This window comes from Colletotrichum scovillei (assembly GCF_011075155.1).
Source record: "Colletotrichum scovillei strain TJNH1 chromosome Unknown Contig00007, whole genome shotgun sequence".
Taxonomy (NCBI): Eukaryota; Fungi; Ascomycota; class Sordariomycetes; order Glomerellales; family Glomerellaceae; genus Colletotrichum; species Colletotrichum scovillei.
This window is the reverse complement of record NW_023336265.1, coordinates 1,610,104-1,629,003: the sequence shown is the minus strand read 5'-3', so window position 1 is coordinate 1,629,003 and position 18,900 is coordinate 1,610,104. Positions and strand designations below refer to the sequence as shown.

Genomic DNA, 18,900 nt, shown 5'->3' with positions numbered 1-18,900 from the left:
CGAAGTAGATGAAGGTTATCGGGGGAATAAGCCACAAAACCCCGCCCAGTCACGGGATATGAATGACGATTACTGCTTCCCATAATCCGCAGCCCAGCTCTTGTCAAATGTCTCCTTGTTCACCGCAAATTCGCGAATGTAGTCGCGCTCCAACTCGTGTGCCCTCCTACCGAGGAGAACCATGCTGTGTAGTGGACCACCCAGGATCTCATCCGTGTCGCAGAGCTCCTTCAGTGTGCCAGCAACATACTTCTCGGTCTTGCCGCCCACGCGTGCTGCCCCGATAGCCAAGCTGTCAGGCGTATACACGCCCTCGTTCTTATCCTCTTCTATCTCGAGCATCTGCGCAGCGCACTGGCCGACAGTCATGTACCGCGGCGGCTGGTAGACCCTCCTTCCCCTCGCCATATCCTCGAGGCTCTGCTCCTTGACCTTGATGTCGAGCAGGACGAGCGTGTGCAGACCGATATCGCGGTTCTCCTTGATGCGGTCGTAAAAGGAGGCCGGCTTCCAGGTCTCGGTGAAGAAGACCATGGAGACGGTCTGGCCAAAGTTGTACAGCTGCAGGCCGGTGGCGCCGATGCCGGACATGATGGAGGCGTTGGGGACGGTGGCGACGGGGATGGAGAGCTCGCGGGCGCGGAGCACGAGGTCGGTGTGCGTTGTGGCGCCAAAGGGATCGCCGACGACGCAGAAGGCTACGTCTTCCGTCTGGGCGTCGCGGAGGATCTCGTCGCTGTTGGATTCGACCATTTCGCGGTCTGCTACTACGATTTCGCGGCCGTAGTAGGCTTCCTAGACGGTTTGAGGCGAGTGTTAGACAGAAACTTGTCACTCAAAGATGATTATCAAGAAGAAGAAGGATTTGAAGGGATGAGGGCGCACCAAGACGGCCTTATCGACGAGGAGGATGCTCGTGTAGGCTTCCAGGTAGACTCTCGAGGCCTTCTTGACGACTTCAAGGCCCTTGACTGTGATGTCAGTCTCGTCGGAGAGACCTAGTCCTACGAGGTAAAGCATCTTGACGGTTCTATTTTTGCGAATATTTGAGAAGAGTATTCGCGCGTGCTCGAATGTCGAGTCACAGGCAGTCGATCGAGAGGTTGAGAATTCGTTGGCGTTGGGCGTAACTTTTTTCTTCCACACCTTGGAGGGGGAATTGGATGGAGGGGTAGGTATCTTTTTTTCTTAGCGCTACAACCCCACCATTGCACCCCCTGGACCCTGTCTCGCCTGGCCCCTCCCAATTCCGATCCCTCAACCCCTGCAGCCTCACTCGACCCCAGCTCGGCTTCCAGGCATTAAATTTCATCATCGAACGCGTCTGGCCAAGCTCTGTATCCATCAACAACGCTATTGCTTGTCACGATTCCTCCTCAACGAACAAAACCGACTCCGATATTCTCGACCCATCTCATCTCTTCACACTGCGAACATCCCGACAAGGAGCACCGTCACGAAGTACCTACCTTCAGAGAGAAACCCACACGAAACCCAAACAATGGCCGACAAGAAAGCAAGCGCCTACGGCGCGCCCGCAGGCGACACCGACTTCCGCAAGACCTACGACCTAGACGAATACGCAGCCAAGGCCAAAGACCGCGAGGCCAAAGAAAAAGAAGAAGCAAAGGCCCGGTACGAGGCCAAGCTCGCGGGCAAGAAATACTACAAGCCCCTGACGGGCGACGAGACCTTGACGCAGGCGCGGCGCAACGTCCTGGACCTCAGCGCGCAGGTCGGCAAGACGCAGCTCGTCCCCGCGGGCGCGGGTGTTGGCAAGAGGGGTCGCGGCGCGGGATTCTACTGCGAGCCGTGCGATCTCACGTTCAAGGACAACAAGCAGTTTGTGGAGCACCTGAACACGCCGCAGCACTTGGCGAACACGGGGCAGAAGACCGAGGTCAAGAGGGCGAGTGCGGAGGAGGTGAGGGACAGGATTGAGTGGCACTGGCAGAGGAAGCTGGATCTGGAAAAGGAGAAGGCGACGAGTTTGCAGGATAGGCTTGCGCTGCGGGAGGAGGAGAATGCCAAGGAGGCCGAGGAGAGGAGGAAGAAGAGGAAGGAGGCGGATGAGAGGAGAAGGATTGAGAAGGAGGCGGCGGAGAAGGTCAAGACGGAGTATGGAGATGATGTGAGGATTGAGGGGGAGCATGATGAGGATGATATGATGGCTGCGATGGGGATTACGGGGTTCGGAGGGACGAAGAAGAAATAAGCTGTGCTGCGAGAGGCCGGCGATTCCGAGAGCTGTACGATGATCAGGACGCGAGAAATGATACCCTTGTTTGGCAACACGACGGGAAGAAAGATCCCGATATTCGGAGAACTACTTTGGACGTGGGAAGATGCGAATTAATTCGAGGCGGGACGGTGTTTCTTTGGTACCTGTCTCCCCGAATCTCAATTCTTGGCTGCCTTCTCTCACCGAGAAGCTGTCGGTGTGTCTCGGTCAGATTGCCGACCGAAGCCCCTCAGACACCGGCACCTCGAACCCCTGCAGCTCGGGTAACCCCACCTTCGCATTGGCTCCGATTTCGACAAGCAGCCCGCGGTCGGGTCCGTTTGCCGTCATCAGCAACCTCTCAACGCTGGATATTTCCAGTCCTTTCCCACCTCCCTCGAACAAGTGACTGGAGCAAGCACTGAAAAGTCTAGCTAACAAAGCCGGCATCTGAACGACTGCCTTCTTTTTTCTTCGATTTACGTCAGTCGAAGCCTCATCGGATTATTTTAACGAACATTACCTCACGCGCACCTATCGTCAGCTTTCCCTCAATCGTTCGTTTCCGCCGTCTCCAAGCGCAAACAACTCGAGACTCGGGTTTTGGTGTCACCGTCGATCGATCCTTGCCGCCCGACACATACACACCTACCTATACACAGACAGCTACAACGATACACAGATCAGAGCGTTGCGACACCATGGCATCGTCCTCTGCAGCTGCGGCGTCGCTGCTGGGTCGGCAGCTCAAGGAGATGCAAACGGGGAAGGACATCCCCGGTATCTCGTGCGGTCTGGTCAATGACAACAGCATCTTTGAGTGGGAGGTGATGCTCATGATCAGCGACGACTGCAAGTACTATGGAGGTATGTTGTCTTTCTTCCTCTTGCTTAAAGTGGACTCAGCCTGTCGAAGCTTACCACGCTGGCTGCCCCCTTCCCCCCTCCAACCCTCCAGCTTCCCCTCCCACCCTCAACCTCTTCCCGCGCGCAACAGCTAATATTCTTCTCTTCAATCAACAGGAGGCAACTTCCGCGCCAGACTCACCTTCCCGGCGAATTACCCCCTCATGCCGCCCTCCCTCACCTTCCAGACGCCCATCCCCTTCCACCCAAACATCTACCCGGACGGCCGCCTCTGCATCTCGATCCTGCACCCGCCCGAGGAGGATCAGTACGGCTACGAAGCGGCCTCGGAGCGGTGGAGCCCCGTCCAGAGCCCCGAGACGATTCTGCTGAGCACCATCAGCCTATTCCACGGACCCAACGACGAGTCGCCTGCCAACGTCGAGGCCGCGCGCATGTTTCGCGAGGAGCGCGAGGGCAAGAATAAGGATTTTAGGAGACGGTGTCGAGCTTGTGTCAGAGAGAGCTTGGGTGAGGATTGAGGGGCGCAACTTGCCATGGAAATATATTCTTCTTGTCCGTGAGCCCTGGGTGGCACGGCAGCGACCGGCCGGTCGGATGATTTGATGAGACAGAGTTGAAGAAGGGCGGAACTTGGACGAGGGTCCTGCATCATGGCGTTTGGAGATATCTACAGCATCGAAGCAGGCTGGCTTGGCATTCAAATTGACGCCTTCTTAATCCTCAAAGGAGCACTCAATATTGCAAGGGTATCTGCGTTTGCACCTAAAGGTTGCATATTCTCTCAGGTTTCTCGGGGGCCTCAGACAGTCCCTGTGGGTAAATGAAAAGGATCATGCTCTATGGTCACCACCATCCACCCCCTTGGGCTCTGAGCTACACGTAACGTATTTCCCTTTGCTGTCGCACCTCTCCTCTGGGTTAGGTCGATGGCTTCTCCCTCAGCCTCGAGGCCTTTCGTTTCGTATCCTCTCCTTCTAATATCACCTCCCTCTCTACGGAGTATGTTCTCCGTTGCCTCTGGCATCTGTGTTACAGACCACGACAAAACACGGTAATCAACATGTAAGAAAGAGCGCGCGAATTATTCCCACGCCCGCGTGAGCCTCCAGCCTCTCCCGTCTCCAATCCCTAGCATTTTCAACGCTTACCCATTTGTTCGAATGAGCAAGCTGGTGTTTCCCCGGGACAAGCCATAGTCGATAGCTAAGCCCCTCCCATCGCGGCCGCTGGTAGGACTTACGCAGGGGGCGGTCGTTGAAAAGCCCTCCTTTATTGTGGACGCCACTGTTGCCTTCAAGAGATCAGGCATGTTGGTTGGAGAAGGGAGCTCCAAGCTGCGGTTTTGGGGTCGAACTGAAGGTGAGGATGGTGAGCTCAGTACTAGCGTATCCAGTCGGCGTGGCTTCTGGACCCTTTGACCATTGTTGATGATTGCGTCTTCTTCCCCAGGGCACTTTGAAGCCAGATTTGCGTGAGGGCATGTAACCCCGTGTCCACGGTCTCGGTAGTGCCCCGAGTTCAAGTGACAAGTTCGATTTTGCCACGACGCCAACGATGACACACACACGAATCGTACACGTACTGCAAAGAAGCATACCTAGTAGTAACGAGAACGGCGAAAGACAGCTGGCACGATTTTAAGCCTCATTTCTGAAAAAGTTCCAGCCGCTAGTCGTTGGTTCCGAATTCGGCGGCGCCGACATACCAAGCAGGCAGGACACTCCCGCGGCTGAAAATCCATGTCTCACACATAGTCAAAGTAGTCAAAGCCGGCAGAGAGAGTAACTAAACTGCGCCAGAGCCGTTCTTGTCAATGTCGTGTTTCCTGCCCCGCACTCTGCCCTGCCACCAGCCTACACCCCTTGGGCATCCAAGCTAATACCGGTAGGCAACTAGTCGCTCGTAGGTTGTCGAATATCACGAGATTGTCCTCGCATCAACACACTCGTCGCCCCACAAAGTATCTCAAGTATTGGCAAGTATTGGCCAGCACCGTTGGGCGTGGCCTTTTGTTTAGATCGTTGACACCCTTTAAGCTAGACCGACTTTTATCTCAGAGTTCGTTGCAAGAGGACGAGGCCTAGTCAAGCCCACCCTCACGCCATTCCACTAACTTCTAAGAAGCTAAGAATCTTAATGGTCGTGATGAGGGTTCTTCTCCGTGTCCACACCGAACTAAACTCGGTGTATCATGACGGAAGCGAGTTAGTTACGGCGGCCCGTCAGTCACATCGGTCAAAACATCGGTCAAACGGAACAAACCCAGTCGTAAGATCAAACCCCCATGCGTTTCGACAACCAGTCACGACGCGTCATTGTTGGGGCCGCAGTGTCGGGTGCTACCGAACCAGTCCTCGTCTTACGAACCAGCCCTACAAGACTGTACGGCATTCTTAGTCTTGAGATAGAGTTCGCGCCAGAACAAGACGCCATCCTCCCGTTCAACTGCCTTGGCCGTAATGAACTAAGCGTTAAGCTTATTACTAAGTCAAATTGGGTTTGACTTTCATCATCGTGAACGAGTGCTATGTCGTAACGCCTACTTGCTTCGTGACATCGCCATACTCTGGAGAAAGTTACAAGCCCCAGGCAACCACATTAGAACTTTGTAGTAGAGCTAGACCAGTCAAGCACTACTAGCACGGAAGGGCCCCTCTGTATGGGGGCTTGGGGTAGCAACCTAGGCGGTAAACTTATCACCTATCAAGTTAGATCTGACTCCTATCAACGTTAACTGTCGAATCATCTACTAGATCTACTCCCTCGCTATCATTTCGAGTCCTTCCTACTAAGCTCTTCCAGACAACCATGCCATTGTCTGGCTGTTTGTGGCATCAAGATAGAGATAGCGATGCTGGAGGCTTATTGCCATGTGGTGAGGATACAAGCCAACCCACACTCAATGAGATTACGTTACATGTGGGCATTCAGATGTAACCGTCGGACTCAACGCAGATTATCTTACCACTAAGACTACCGCATTTCTGTTGTATATCAGTTCACGAATCTCCCCTCATCTCCCGAGAATGACAGTGAACAGCAGCATCCTCATCTTTACCTCGCAAAGTCAAAGCTGAAGCACTCCCCTCCCACGATCCTCTCTCTTCACTTCCTATCGACCCTTTCTGAAGACTGCTTTCAGTCCTTTCTGGAACCAAAACCCACCTATCGCAACGGTCGCAACAACAGCACTGAGACTTTTGAACTCTCGCGTTTGAAAGTCTTCCTATCTCCAATTTAACCGCTATATATACCCACAGAAAGTATGCCGGATCCGATTACAGTCGCGGCCATCGGCGCAGCGGCTACGGTTGCTGTATGCCTTATCACGACAGCCGCCCCCGAGATCAAACAGGCCCTTCGATGCCGTAAGACCGGACGGCTGTTTCGCAAGCTCAACAAGGCCCTGCAATTCCCAGAAAGTAAGATTCAGCTAGTTCACCTGATAGTATTTGGCACATCTTGCGGAGACTTAAGTTCAAACGCTGACGTGGCATGGTAGAGAACTATTGTGACATTACTCGCTTCATTGAAAAGATATACGACAGACAGCGCCGAGGAACTTCTCTGACCGCATTTCAACAGGCGGAGCTGGCTCGTGCTGAACAAATCTGGTCTACTCTGTGAGGTAAGTCGATGGCTATTAGCTTCACGATATCGTTTAATCGTATGCCGAGATTAACAAAACGTCTAGAGTTGAATTGTGATAAAGATCGTTATATCGGAGGGAGCGTATACTTCCTTAGTCATGGTCGTCTTTTGTTTTTCTTTAGATCCCAACAAGAATTACTTTACCTAATAAAAGTTTCCCCCACGTTTTCCGAGTTCGACTGACCATGACGCTGGGTAAGTGTGTATCTTAATGGAAATGCAAGGATGAGAATTAGGATTGAATCGGAACACATGCTGGAGGGTTTCTTACGAGTCATTACTTGTGTATCATTGAATTAGATTGTAATAGACTGGAATGAAAACTTCTAGGCCGTTGCAATCCACTCAGACGCGAGGCAGAAAAGGTGATCGGATTGCTGAATTGAATTGTGGTCAAAGAAGCGCTGAGTTACTCGCTGTATCACATTAAGACGTCCATCTACACCTTGGAATCCCGTATGGAGGATCTTAGAGTTCGGAGCCTACAAACTTGTCGAGGCCTTCGGACTCAAAACCCTCGAAATCATGGATCTTCTAGACCATTTTCAGTGAGCGAGGCACATCACTTTTGTATCACAAGCCCGATTCTCAAAAGCCAGATGAACGTTTCCATATGGTTGAGCACAACGTGTTTTCTATGGGGTCTCTATGAAAGCAACATCGTATGCTCGTCTCAGATCAGTCATGAGTTTGGGGGAATATGGTGCTCCCAGCGCGGTATACAAGCAACAAGCAAAAGAAGAAAGCAAAAGAGTACAATGCCGCTTGCTCAAGATTGGTGAATCAAGGAAAATGGGTATCTGGATTTCAGAATCAGAAGCTCTTGACGATGGGAGAGCGCTTTCCGATGATGCCGTCTGCCTCGTCAACCTGCAGCTGCAGGGCGAGAGAGTCGGCGCCTTCGTACTTGCCCTTCTGCTTCCAGAAGAAGTCTTTGCCTGACTTGGTCTTGGCGCGGAATGTGGCTTCGGCCTCGACGTTCATCTTGAACATTGTGAAGAAGGAGGAGCCGACGCAGTACTTCTTGGGCGGGCACTTAAGGTTGATGGTGGCAGACCTGGTCAGGGTCTCTCCCTCGGTGTCTTCCTCAGTCTAGATTGGTCATGCAATTAGCGAACTGTTTTGATATATGTCGATTGATGGAGATGATTGCTTACAGTGGTCTTCTGCACCTGCCAGGAGAACTCAGTCGTCACCTTGGTCTTTCCAATGAGCGGGATGCCGGCCTCAGCCTCGACAGCAACGCGGCCACCCACGTTCCACTGGTTCGCAACGCTGAGAGTGTGCGACCTAGTGACGGCATCCATCGTCATGATCGTGATGATCTGCTCGGCGGTGGAGTTACGGTTGTCGACAATCTGGGATCCGACAGTCATGGTCTGTCCGGGACCGGAAGGCATGATGTTGTCCGTGAAGCCAGAGTAAGCAATGTTGCTGATGGAAACGGACTGAAGCTCGTCGAGAAAGTCGAAGCCGACGTGACCGATCAGACCAATGTTGCAGTACTGCACGCGCATACGGCCCAGGATGCCGGATCCAACGGGGACCTTTTGCATCGGGGGAGGGTCGCGGAGGACCTGGCCCATGGCAGAGTATGTCTTTCCGCTGGTGGTTGTGAAGTTGAAGCCGTGGAAGGAACCGCGGTTCTCGAGAACCCAGAATTCCTTAATGCGGTCGCCGTTCTCGAACTTGAAAACGCCGGCATCGGCCCAGCCTTCAAGTTTCTGTTGGAGATCATGTCAGACTTTTAAACTCCAATACTCTGGAGAACAAAGAATCAACTGTACTTACGCTGGTGATTGAACTTGTGTTTCCACTGCTGCTAGTAGCGTTGATGGCGCGCATGTTGGTAGATCCAGTGAAGAACTGAATAGAATCAAATGGCCCGTTGAGTTCCTCAGAGTGACAGTTGGCAGAGTTGCTATCAATAAGATTGATGTCACCGACATCGACCGAAACGAAGGCATCGCTGGTGGCGACTGTCAAAGAGTTGGGAACGGTGCTCGACGCGGCGTCCTGGCGCTTGACTCTGTTCGGCTCCGGGGTTTGCGTCGGGCGGATAGACTTTGTGAGGGAGTCTTTGAGGCGCTCGAGGCCCTCGAGATCAAGAGGACCGTGGTCTATGATGGTTGGCGTGATATTTTCCAAGGGCGCCGAGATGACCTTGACACCTCGAGCATCGACGCTGCCGACAGGAGAGGACAATGCGAGGCCGGGGAGGAGAGCAGCACCTACCAAGAGGTGCTTGAAAAAGAGTGTGTTGAATGACATGTTTTCGCACAAGAAAAGAAGGACTGTTTCAAAAAAGATCGACAAGTTCAGAAAAGAACGACTGTGGTGTTGGAAGCGAAGGAAGTTGTTGAAAGACTGGCTGCTGAGGGAACGTTTATTGATGTCCTCAACCTCCCGTCTTTATACAACTCGTCTTACCTCCATGACCCATGACATCTTTATCTGTTATACCCAGAGAACAGCGCAATATAGACGCCGATAAACCAAACGGTCACACTGACCCGTCTCGAATAGAACCAGACTAGTGGTGACCAAGTGGGGCGCGCCTAGTCTTGCGATGCTAGTCAGGGGAAGGGACGGTAGCCTTTCTGGGCTCTCGGCGAAATGGAGACCAGACGAACGTCTTCTTAGTATTGCCTAGGATCGTGTTATTTATGGTATGATGGACTGCGAGGAGTTTCGCATGTTGTGCAGGCTTCACTGTCTTCCAGAACTTAATTTTGAGGAACGCCACATTGAATGGGGGGTTCAGCGTCACATGGAGGTAGATCTTCTCATGCTGAAGCAGGTACCCTGGACACATGCGAAGCTACCACCTGCAGTGCTTTCAGCTACGCCTCAGCCGATGGCCTCGAAAGTCCTCAGACGTGCCGATGAAAGAAAACTGGCACACCTCAATTCCCTTGCCGATAAGAGCGGTCGCGGGCGGTCTGCTAGCGCAATCTTCACTTCACGAAAACGAGGCCTTGGAAGGGCAGGCCTGGTAAGGCTGATGAGAAGCAGCTGAAAGGCATGGGTTCCCAAGGTAATGTCAGGGGTCTCGACTTTGGTCCCCGCATATCCGCGCGCCGCGCGCGTGCGAAGGTAGACATCTAGGAGGGGCTCCCTGGCAGATGGAAATAGAAACGAGGGGCAGAAAATCAATCATCTGATGACCCATTGAGCAGCAAGTTGCTCATCATCGTGATTAATCAAGGCATTTCCCAATAGCTGTTGTTTGGGCAGTCTAGTTCCCAATTTTGTTTCTGCTTGAATGCAGATTGATGAAGCTCTCCAGTTGACAGCTGCCACACTCACCAGGGACATATTTTCTTCTGTGCGTCTCATATGATAGCGCCCCTAGGCTATTGTTCCTTTTCGGTGGCGAAGTGGAAGATAGGTCTTGCCGACTTGCTTGTATCGTCTGATGGTTTTCGGCTTCATCGCAAGTCGAACCTTGGCGCTGTAACGCTACTTGGCCTGCCAAATTGCATCACCTACTATGCACAAATTGTACCTTGGCACGATAATGAAGACAAACGGGTCCCTTGTCACAGATTAGTGTACTTGAGAAATGGCGATGAGTCGTTGATAGCGAAATTCTGCCCTGGTTTGAGGTCAAACGACTTGCTTCCACCCTTTCACCCCTGATCTTGGCTGTCACGCAGCGGACGGGAGTACGGCACGAAGCATGAGCCTGACTGTGTGGCTTGAGCCATGTTGCACTTGAGTTGACCTTTGACGGGTCCTCCCCCATGTGCACAGTTCATGATTTCCCTGGTGTTCCTCTCTGACTTGCAAGGGGAAATGTGCCCTAGACTAACTCAAGCCACGGCTACTCCGTGATAACGCCGAAACGTGGGGAGAGTGGGAGACATTACTTTTGTTAACTCAAACGAGTATACTTTCCTGGGGTTCCGAAAGCGGAAGGTCGCTTGCTACCGAGCCGCCGGGTCGGCGAAGATCTACCTCTAGATAGAACCTCACTCGTACGAGTTCGGCCAGTGTCTATCAGCCGTTAAGTTGCTGCACTCTAGGGTTATTTGTCAAAGGGTGCATGCACTGAGTATGCCGAGACCGCAATTTTACCTAGTGTCCGCGCTTTTGTAGAGTGATTAGGTCTTGTGAGAGCTTTGTCATGATAATCGTATGGATTGACGGGCAGAGAAAGCATAAGTAACCACCAGTCACGCTTTCTCGGCAACTCTCCAATTCTCATCGGATCGGAAGTGTCATGACCTCTCGAATCCGATAGAATCGGCATCGAGAAGCTTGCTTTCTTGAGCGTATTCCCGCCCGGCCGAAACGGAATGCGGAATCCGCTTGTTGTCCGTTGATTAACGACAATATGTGCAACGTCTATGCGTTGTGTGGGTAATTGGCAGATGGCGGGGAAATATCAAGGAAAGCAAACCTCGAAGAAGCCGGAAATACTTGCCCTCGATATAGAATACGAAGGTTACTCACCTATCGTGACGCAACGAAGTTGTGGATATGTTAGGACTTTACGATCCAGAGCCAAGCTTAAATCTTAGCATCGGTGTGCTATCGCTCAATTTGAGACGCGCTACTGGGGGTGTCCATGATTCAGTTGATCAGATACAGGTTGCGCTGACTCGCTTGTGGATAGCGTACCTATACTGAGTAAACAGCTTCGCGCGTTTACGCGTTGGCACTGGCTTCTTCTCCGTTGTGGATAATTGACTCAAAACCACGTTTTCTTTTCTTCGAATCGTTGCGCATTGTGGACAATGCTGTAAAAACTTCCTATTCCCCGAGGTCTGGCCAGCTGGAGTTCTCTCGATTGGGTAGAGCGCCCTGGTACACACATCAAAATCAATAGGATTCAGTTTTTGGTCCACGGGCGGAGAAATGAGAACATTAGCTCTTACAAACTGACCGGTGGGATAAGTCCTACTGAGCTTAGCTTCCAATCCGTCTTGTATCGAGTTTTGACAAATGTGCTGCCTAAGCTCATGTGACCTAAGGCAATTGAGTCGGCGATCCAAGGCCCCTTGACTAGTCTCGCAACAAGCTGAAGAGGATGTGACACTGAGGAGGGAATCCCTGCATACAATATGATTGGCCTAACACGTGCCGGCATGGGACCACCTTCGTCTCTTACCTGTCTCCGCAAGTCAACTGGGATGAACCAACCTCCAGCACCACTCGCAAGCGAGGCCCAGCCCGCCGGTTCCATCATCTCATATCGATTAAATCAACATCAATGGACGATATCGGCGTTGATACGCGGTTCCTCTACGCCATCGGCGCTGCGGTCATTCTGGCTGGGCCGGTTGCATCTCACCTATTCTTCCGCGATAAAGAGGGGAGCCTGACGTCGCGACTTCAGCGCTGGCTCCGACCTCCGCCTCAGTATGCGCACGACTCGCTCGAAGAGGGCCAATTTCGCCTCATTCACTTGCTTCCTGGACATGACGATGATGATGTTCGAATTGACCTCACTAACGAGTGGCTCAAAGCACCAGTCAAATACCATGCCGTTTCCTATGCCTGGGGAGACGCTCGGGACAAAGCATACATCACCTGCCAAGGGGAAGAAATTCAAATCACCAAAACTCTGTTCGAAGCACTGAAGCGCTGGCGCTCACCGACTGAGGAGGTTGTGCTCTGGGCCGACTCCATTTGCATCAACCAGAGGAACACTCTGGAGAAAACACAACAGATTGGCCGAATGTCGGAAATTTACTCCAATGCGGAAGCTGTTAAAATCTGGCTTGGAAGTGATGATTCAAATATCGATGGAGTCCTGGACGTCATTAAGGAGGCATCTGAGATCATTCCTGAGGTTGTGGACGATCCTCACCAGAACAAAAAAAGTGCAGATATCCTTGCCGCTCGCAATCAGGAACGAACCCGAGAGGGCAAGACTACCGTATGGAATATGGACTGGAAGCCTCTTAGGGCACTGATGAATCACACTTGGTTCGAAAGAAAGTGGGTTTATCAAGAGGCGATTCTTAACGATAACACCTGGCTCTATTGCGGGAAGCTCATGATGCCTTTTCAACCACTCTCAGAGCTGGCCCTGAGGATGTCGACGTTCGGAATACAGGCTCTGCCTAAGGATGGAACCGTGAATGACAGCAATGTGACTTTTCTTCCATCCCGCCTCTACAACCTTTCGATGATGCGCATGAGCCAGTGGTATCGAGGCAAGCAACCAGTTACATTGATGGACGGCGTTAAAGCCACCAGAGCATTTCAATGTACCGATCCTCGAGACCACATTCTGGGTGTCCTGGGCTACGCCTCAGATGTCGAGAAAGATAGCATCATATCCCGGGACAACTTATACACTCTTTCCGTTCAGGAGTGTTACATACGCTTCGCCCGGTCTCAGCTTCTGGAGAAGAAGGACCTCGGTGTTCTGGCATGCGCGCCGCAGAAACTGGTCACCGATATTATGCTCCCCTGGTACTACAGACCTATATACCGATGGAAGCGTCGAAGGTTGCCAGATCTCCCAACTTGGGTGCCCGACTTGAGAAACCAGGAGTTTGATGCTTTGCCAAGCTACAGCGTTCGGTATGGGAAATTCTCAGCCGGCGGGACACAGCTTGGAAAAGTTGAAATTATCGATGAAAATGTATTAAGGTGTTCTGGCATGCTCATCGATACCATTGCGGAGGATGGAATCTCCTGGCCCGAGCTACCACTTCCACCGAAACCTAAGCGCGTCCCGTACCCGCTCGACACGATGGATGATTACTACGCCCGAAATTCCCTAAGGTCGCTCAACTTCTACAAATCTTGCGTTCGAATTGCGTCAGGTTCTGATCGCATCCAAGACATGTCTCCTGAACGTCTCTCTGATTTCTGGAAGACTCTGACGTCTGAGAGAAGCCAGCTGAGCGACCGCATCGACGTGGACTTGTCAGAGCCTATCAAGACCATGATCACGAACATGGAGACCTGGCTCGTCTCTGAAGACCCCGAAGAGACGAACAAGGCACGGTTGATTTTCGTGGCGGCTGCTGTGCCGGTGGAGATGACCATCCTGGCTGCTGCCAGTCCACGAAGGTTCTCTCCCACAACGGCCGGTAGACTTTGCTTAGTTCCTAGAGAGGCAAAGGTTGGCGATTCAATATGCCTGCTACTGGGTTCTGAGGTTCCTTTCGTGATCCGACCTACAAAGAGAGGCCGGTACGAGCTTATTGGGGATGCGTACGTTAGTGGGGTCATGGATGGAGAAGCTTTTGCATCCGGTGCATATGCCGAGACGGAAATCGATATAGCGTAGCGCAAGCACAGGACATGCCAAGCAGTGGAAAAGAGAGCTTCGAATCCATAGCTGAAGTCTGGTCAATGAGTACATGATAATAGAAGATGAGCCTCAGCCCAAGCTTCAGATCCCACCAGGTCTGTGCTCGCGTACATTTGTTTAATGCCACCCCATTGCTCGAGTGACAGGCAAGTATTGGGATGATCAGATGGGTTTGGCGATGCGATAGGGTGTATGACAGGATCCCATCGTTTCATCGGTGATATAAGCTTCCATCGATTAAGAAGACCTCATCCATCTTAAGTCCGATGCCGAGAGAACTCTATGAGGACTGTTAGGGATGCCAGGTGTTCTAACACCACTTGGACTCACGCTCGAGTACTCGGCAAAATCGGTGCCGCAAGACATCAGCCTATTCTGTTACCCATTCCACTGAACGCCATAGTATAAGTTAATACTGTGGACCGCTGGAGGTAATCGCGCTGGATCTCTCGCTCATGATTGTGTCGACTCTGAACTCGCGAGCGATGTTGGTGGAACCGCTAACAGAGCCCCTACGGCTGCAGCTTCTGTGACCCGGACACATAATTGATATCTGCCGCTTTTATCCATTATTATGGACCTTTTAAAGCCCTCTAGTGCTCTGATTTTCATTTCCCATCAAGGTGACACCGCCCGTGCTGGGTAGAAGGGCAGTCGGAAGAGAGGCAGCTAGTACGGCAAGCATGGGCATCAGAAAAAGATGCACTTCATCTTGAGTGAAGATTTTTTTGGCCCTTTTGGAGGAACGCGTGGGTAGTTGGATGATGATCGAGAGTGGTGATCTCAGGTCAGAACTATTAGTGAATGTGATGGTGAGGACTGGACACGAACAAGGGAAAACGTTCTGTTATCTTCTCATAGTCAACTTCTGAGTAGTGTCTAGGAGCACAAAGCTCTGTTCAACATGATGGTGTTATATGCCGATATCATCTCCAGAGGTTGACACCTGACATTGGCCCATGTTGAATGGCTGACAGCAACGTTCATTGTGTGTTACTATTCAAAGCGCTGTGAATCTTAGAGGAAAGACCAGCAGCCGTAGTACATGGATGCTGAAATCTTGGGCTGCAAGCTTTTGCGGCATCTATCTCAAAATTACCTCACATAACTCAATTCCAAGAGGCCGACAATGCCGAATGCACACGTAGTTCGCTCGGCCAAGCTTCATTCAAGAGAAGTACAACATTCGTGCTACAAGCTTGTCGCTTGCTATGCTGCTCGGTCTGTCTGTTCTATCTTCCCTTGCATTTCTCGATCGCATGTGACATGAGAAAAAGAGTCACCGTTCTTTTCAGTCACTTACTGTGATGTTTGCACAAACTACCCTCGGATTTCTCGTAATGCTACATACATGCAGGCCTAACATGCAACTTGTTGAAGGCTGTTTTATAGCGAGATTTGACGATCAGTGGTAGCCAAAGTAGAGCGGACTCAGACACAGAGAGCCATGTCGTAACATTCAGACGACTATTCTAACTTCCTGACAGTGGTGTCATACGCCAGGCAGAATATTGTACAGATTCATGAGAGCTGCCACGTTCATCCGATGGACAGCCAAAATGTGAAACAACTTCAGGTACTATCTAGACAGCCGACTGACAATCCACACACTACAGCATTGCAGAATAAGCGGTGAACTTGCGGGGTAATAAATCGCCGTGTGCTTGATTGACCTAGCGTATCTCAAGAAATCAGTGAGTCCACAACCTCGACGCGTGTGTGTCTCCAATCTAGCCATGTTTAAGGTTCATGACCGGCGTGGACTTTTCGTTTTCCTTCTCGGCAGGCAGATTTACACCTCGTCTGAAACCGAGTCCCTGTCTAAGAGATGCTGGAATCAATGGCACAATATGAGAACAGGTTTCAAGATATAACTCATGGGGCAGACGACGGCGAAGGGATAGAAAAGTGGAAGAACCCGTACCGAATGATGCATGATCTACCCAAAAATAGTGGAATGAGGCAACGTAACAAGCCAGGTATACATACTAATTTCTTTGACCTATCTGCTCGTCTTGGTGAAAGTGAGTTCCGTAAGATAAGTGATACTTCCCACATACGTCAACGTCTCGTAGATACGGATTGAGAGCTTATTCTTCATGCGCAAAAGTAGAAGATGCGGCCAGTGTGGATTGAACACACGACCTTCAGATAATTAGAATGAAGTTTTTCAGGAAAGAATTCCACTTCAGTCTGACGCTCTCCCAACTGAGCTATGTCCGCCACGATCTTCGGTGTCCAGCATTCGATAGGAATGATGTCAAGTAGCGATTGTGTGAAGCGGCGAAACCCACGATGCCCCCACTAGGGTTCCATTCACGCGGGCCTAGCAAGTTCATAAGCGGGGTGTTTGGCTTTCTACGCATCCATACCGGTACATTAGCCTAAGTAGATTCTTGGCCCCAGCTCCGCAAAGAAACCTGCAATAGTGCCTCACGCATACTCAGTTACGTTATGGATTTCACTCAGTATACGCTTCAGATGGTTATTTTCGCGGACGAAGTTGCGACTTTCGCCAAAGAAAAGTTTCAAAATCAGGCTACTCTGACACTGGTATCATGAAGGTCGCGGTCTTGAGGTCTCGTTTGATCTTTGGCATTTGAGCCATACCAGGATCACCCAAGTGCGTTACGTGAAGTCTATTCTGACGTTCGGAAACCCGCCAAAAGATGCCGATATTGCCGTATTTCCGGACCATTGGCCCGGAAGTCCGGGGAAGTCCGGGCCTCATGGCTTCGACATGTGAGCTGCAAAACTGCAAAAATCAAGCTGATACTGCCTGCCGACAGACATTGGTGGGGGTTGGGGGACTTAGGGGATAGCTTGTAGATGTAAAGATCGGACCCGACTGGCTTGTCAGGCTGGCACATCTTACAAGCGGCCCGCACTCCGACCGCTTAGTTGGCTCCAGCCGGCAGAGTCCGCATCAAAGCACCAAATCAGACATCGTCCATACTAATGGTTTCATCACTCCAGACTAGGACAGCGTGGTCTCTTAAACCATGTACACACCCCTGACTCGTGGAATCACGCCAAAGTGTAGAAAAATTAGAATTGTAGCGACCTATCAGATGCCCCTGTACTGTCGTATAGTTACCGAGGTCGCGAAAACCTGCTCCCCCACCAGCGGCATAGCCAGGTCGCTAGTCGCGGCACGGTAGACAGACGTTTGACGCAACCTTCTGACAGGGAAGCATATTATTTGACAAGCGATGAGGTTTTTAACTTGAAACCCCAAGTCGTGAAGTACACACACTTATTGGCAGCAGTCACGCCCAAGGGATAAGCAAATGCCAAGCTTTATACATCATCAGACCGTGAACTTAAGTCTAAATGGGGGGAACTACAAGTCTCACCGGGTGTTTTTGAGGTTCGCGAATAAGAGATGCCTTGTGGTTTGCTACATTGGCGGGCAGTAGATGGTGTGATCGGATACACGAGCCGGGCTCAGGGCGCTCAGGCAAAAGCTCTACGCGCAGCCGGTTACTTAGGCGGCGATCTGGTTGGTCGCGGTACAGATGCTGGGTTTCAGAGTCGGAGAAGTTGCCAGGCGAGCTCTACGTAGTGCTCGCTCATCCTGCACAACCCGAATTTTCTGATGATTTATTTTCCGTGGGGGCTAGGCTGGCACGGCTGGGCAGCGTGGTGGACCGGTGTTGGTGAATAACAGCGGAAGCGCGCCGACACAACACAAGATTATCTAGCCAAGAATAGGACTTTTGCTGCTGGGTGTTTACTAGTTTGCCTGACTCAGCGGAATATCAGCGGTCGATCCAAGACAAGGTGACGCTTGAGTGTGGCGCCGAGCTTTCCAATGGAACTTGTCCGTCTAGGCTAGCCCCTTACACCACCCGAGAAAGTGCGAATACGACTAGAGTACGAAGGCGTCCGCGGGTTGGATGCAGGTTATGCGTCCCCTCTATTAAGTCAAACCCCCCACTTCCTGGCACCCCCCTGTTTCTGGCACCCACAAAAACGATGGGATCACAACCCAACCTCCTCATTACTATTAACTATTGATCCTCAACCACACCCACTACAATACGCATTCAGAGTCGCTGGATTCAGCCGTAATAACCTCCTTTTCACCCGCTTCGATTTGAGCCCGATGGATATCCCTGATGTTCGCAAACTTCGTGTTGGGATCGATCTGAACAGTCTTCCTCTTCCTAACTGCAGCGTTGGTAACTTGAGCCCTCAGGTGAGCCAGCTGCTGCTGGGCAGCTGCCAGTTGCCAGGCCTGCTCTGTGAAGCCTTTTTTCACCTTCCTGAACAGCAGCCGTTGAGTGCTGGTATCATTGTCGAGTTGGGTGTATAAGTGCAGTTGACCGCTGAGCTCTGCCAGCTTCCTGGGTGTCGACCAGACCACTGCAGAGGAAGCAGAATCCCATGGCTCAACAGGGGTAGTTTGTTGACCATTATGGCATCGCTTTTTGCCCCGACTGGTTGGTTTGGGTGTGGTGGGCAGCAGAAGGCTCAGGTAATACCATAGGGTTCATCAGGGCTTAACCATCGCTACAGGGTGTAGACCAGTCCACTTCCAACCACTTCTGATGTTCGAGACTGATAGACCAGCAAGTCGAGCCTTCTGGTAACAGTCCAGGAAGTTCCTTTTACCTATAATGGTAGAGTCGTTCCATTGAGACAAGTAACCGAGCTCCTTCCGATAGGCTGACTTAACAGGGCTGAAGACAGACTGGTCAAGTGGCTGGAGGACATGAGAGGAGTGGTGGTAAGAACAGTAAATGGATATTGTTAATATAGCAATTCCACATGAAGTCTGTCGTCGTATGACTCCATGCCCATCCACAATCAACAGTCGAGCCTCGCCCTCAGCCTCGGGCATAGTCTGTGGGATAAACACCTTCTCTAACCATTC

The 18,900-nt window shown here is 51.4% G+C and overlaps 5 protein-coding genes across 5 annotated transcripts; 3 read left to right on the top strand and 2 right to left on the bottom strand.

Annotated features, from left to right (window-relative positions):
* Positions 1-69: 69 nt before the first annotated feature.
* HER10_EVM0000455 (diphthine synthase) lies at positions 70-1,020 on the bottom strand (the record flags this gene model as incomplete). Its single annotated transcript, XM_035470238.1, has 2 exons — positions 70-795; positions 886-1,020. 2 exons carry the CDS (start codon positions 1,018-1,020, stop codon positions 70-72), a joined length of 861 nt encoding a protein of 286 aa, XP_035331147.1.
* Positions 1,021-1,125: 105 nt separating this feature from the next.
* Positions 1,126-2,215, top strand: HER10_EVM0005045 (uncharacterized protein; the record flags this gene model as incomplete). Its single annotated transcript, XM_035474670.1, has 1 exon — positions 1,126-2,215. Exon 1 carries the CDS (start codon positions 1,502-1,504, stop codon positions 2,213-2,215), a length of 714 nt encoding a protein of 237 aa, XP_035331450.1. The 5' UTR covers positions 1,126-1,501.
* A 707-nt stretch (positions 2,216-2,922) lies between these two features.
* On the top strand, positions 2,923-3,609 carry HER10_EVM0005395 (ubiquitin-conjugating enzyme; the record flags this gene model as incomplete). Its single annotated transcript, XM_035475015.1, has 2 exons — positions 2,923-3,088; positions 3,245-3,609. The coding sequence occupies 2 exons, from the start codon at positions 2,923-2,925 to the stop codon at positions 3,607-3,609; spliced, it is 531 nt and encodes a 176-aa protein (XP_035331470.1).
* A 3,845-nt stretch (positions 3,610-7,454) lies between these two features.
* HER10_EVM0005996 (uncharacterized protein) lies at positions 7,455-9,137 on the bottom strand. Its single transcript, XM_035475594.1, has 3 exons — positions 8,534-9,137; positions 7,900-8,466; positions 7,455-7,834 (listed from the first exon to the last, which is right to left on the bottom strand). The coding sequence occupies exons 1-3, from the start codon at positions 9,011-9,013 to the stop codon at positions 7,556-7,558; spliced, it is 1,326 nt and encodes a 441-aa protein (XP_035331507.1). The 5' UTR covers positions 9,014-9,137; the 3' UTR covers positions 7,455-7,555.
* A 2,823-nt stretch (positions 9,138-11,960) lies between these two features.
* On the top strand, positions 11,961-13,997 carry HER10_EVM0010549 (heterokaryon incompatibility protein; the record flags this gene model as incomplete). Its single annotated transcript, XM_035480005.1, has 1 exon — positions 11,961-13,997. The coding sequence occupies one exon, from the start codon at positions 11,961-11,963 to the stop codon at positions 13,995-13,997; it is 2,037 nt and encodes a 678-aa protein (XP_035331802.1).
* Positions 13,998-18,900: the final 4,903 nt, after the last annotated feature.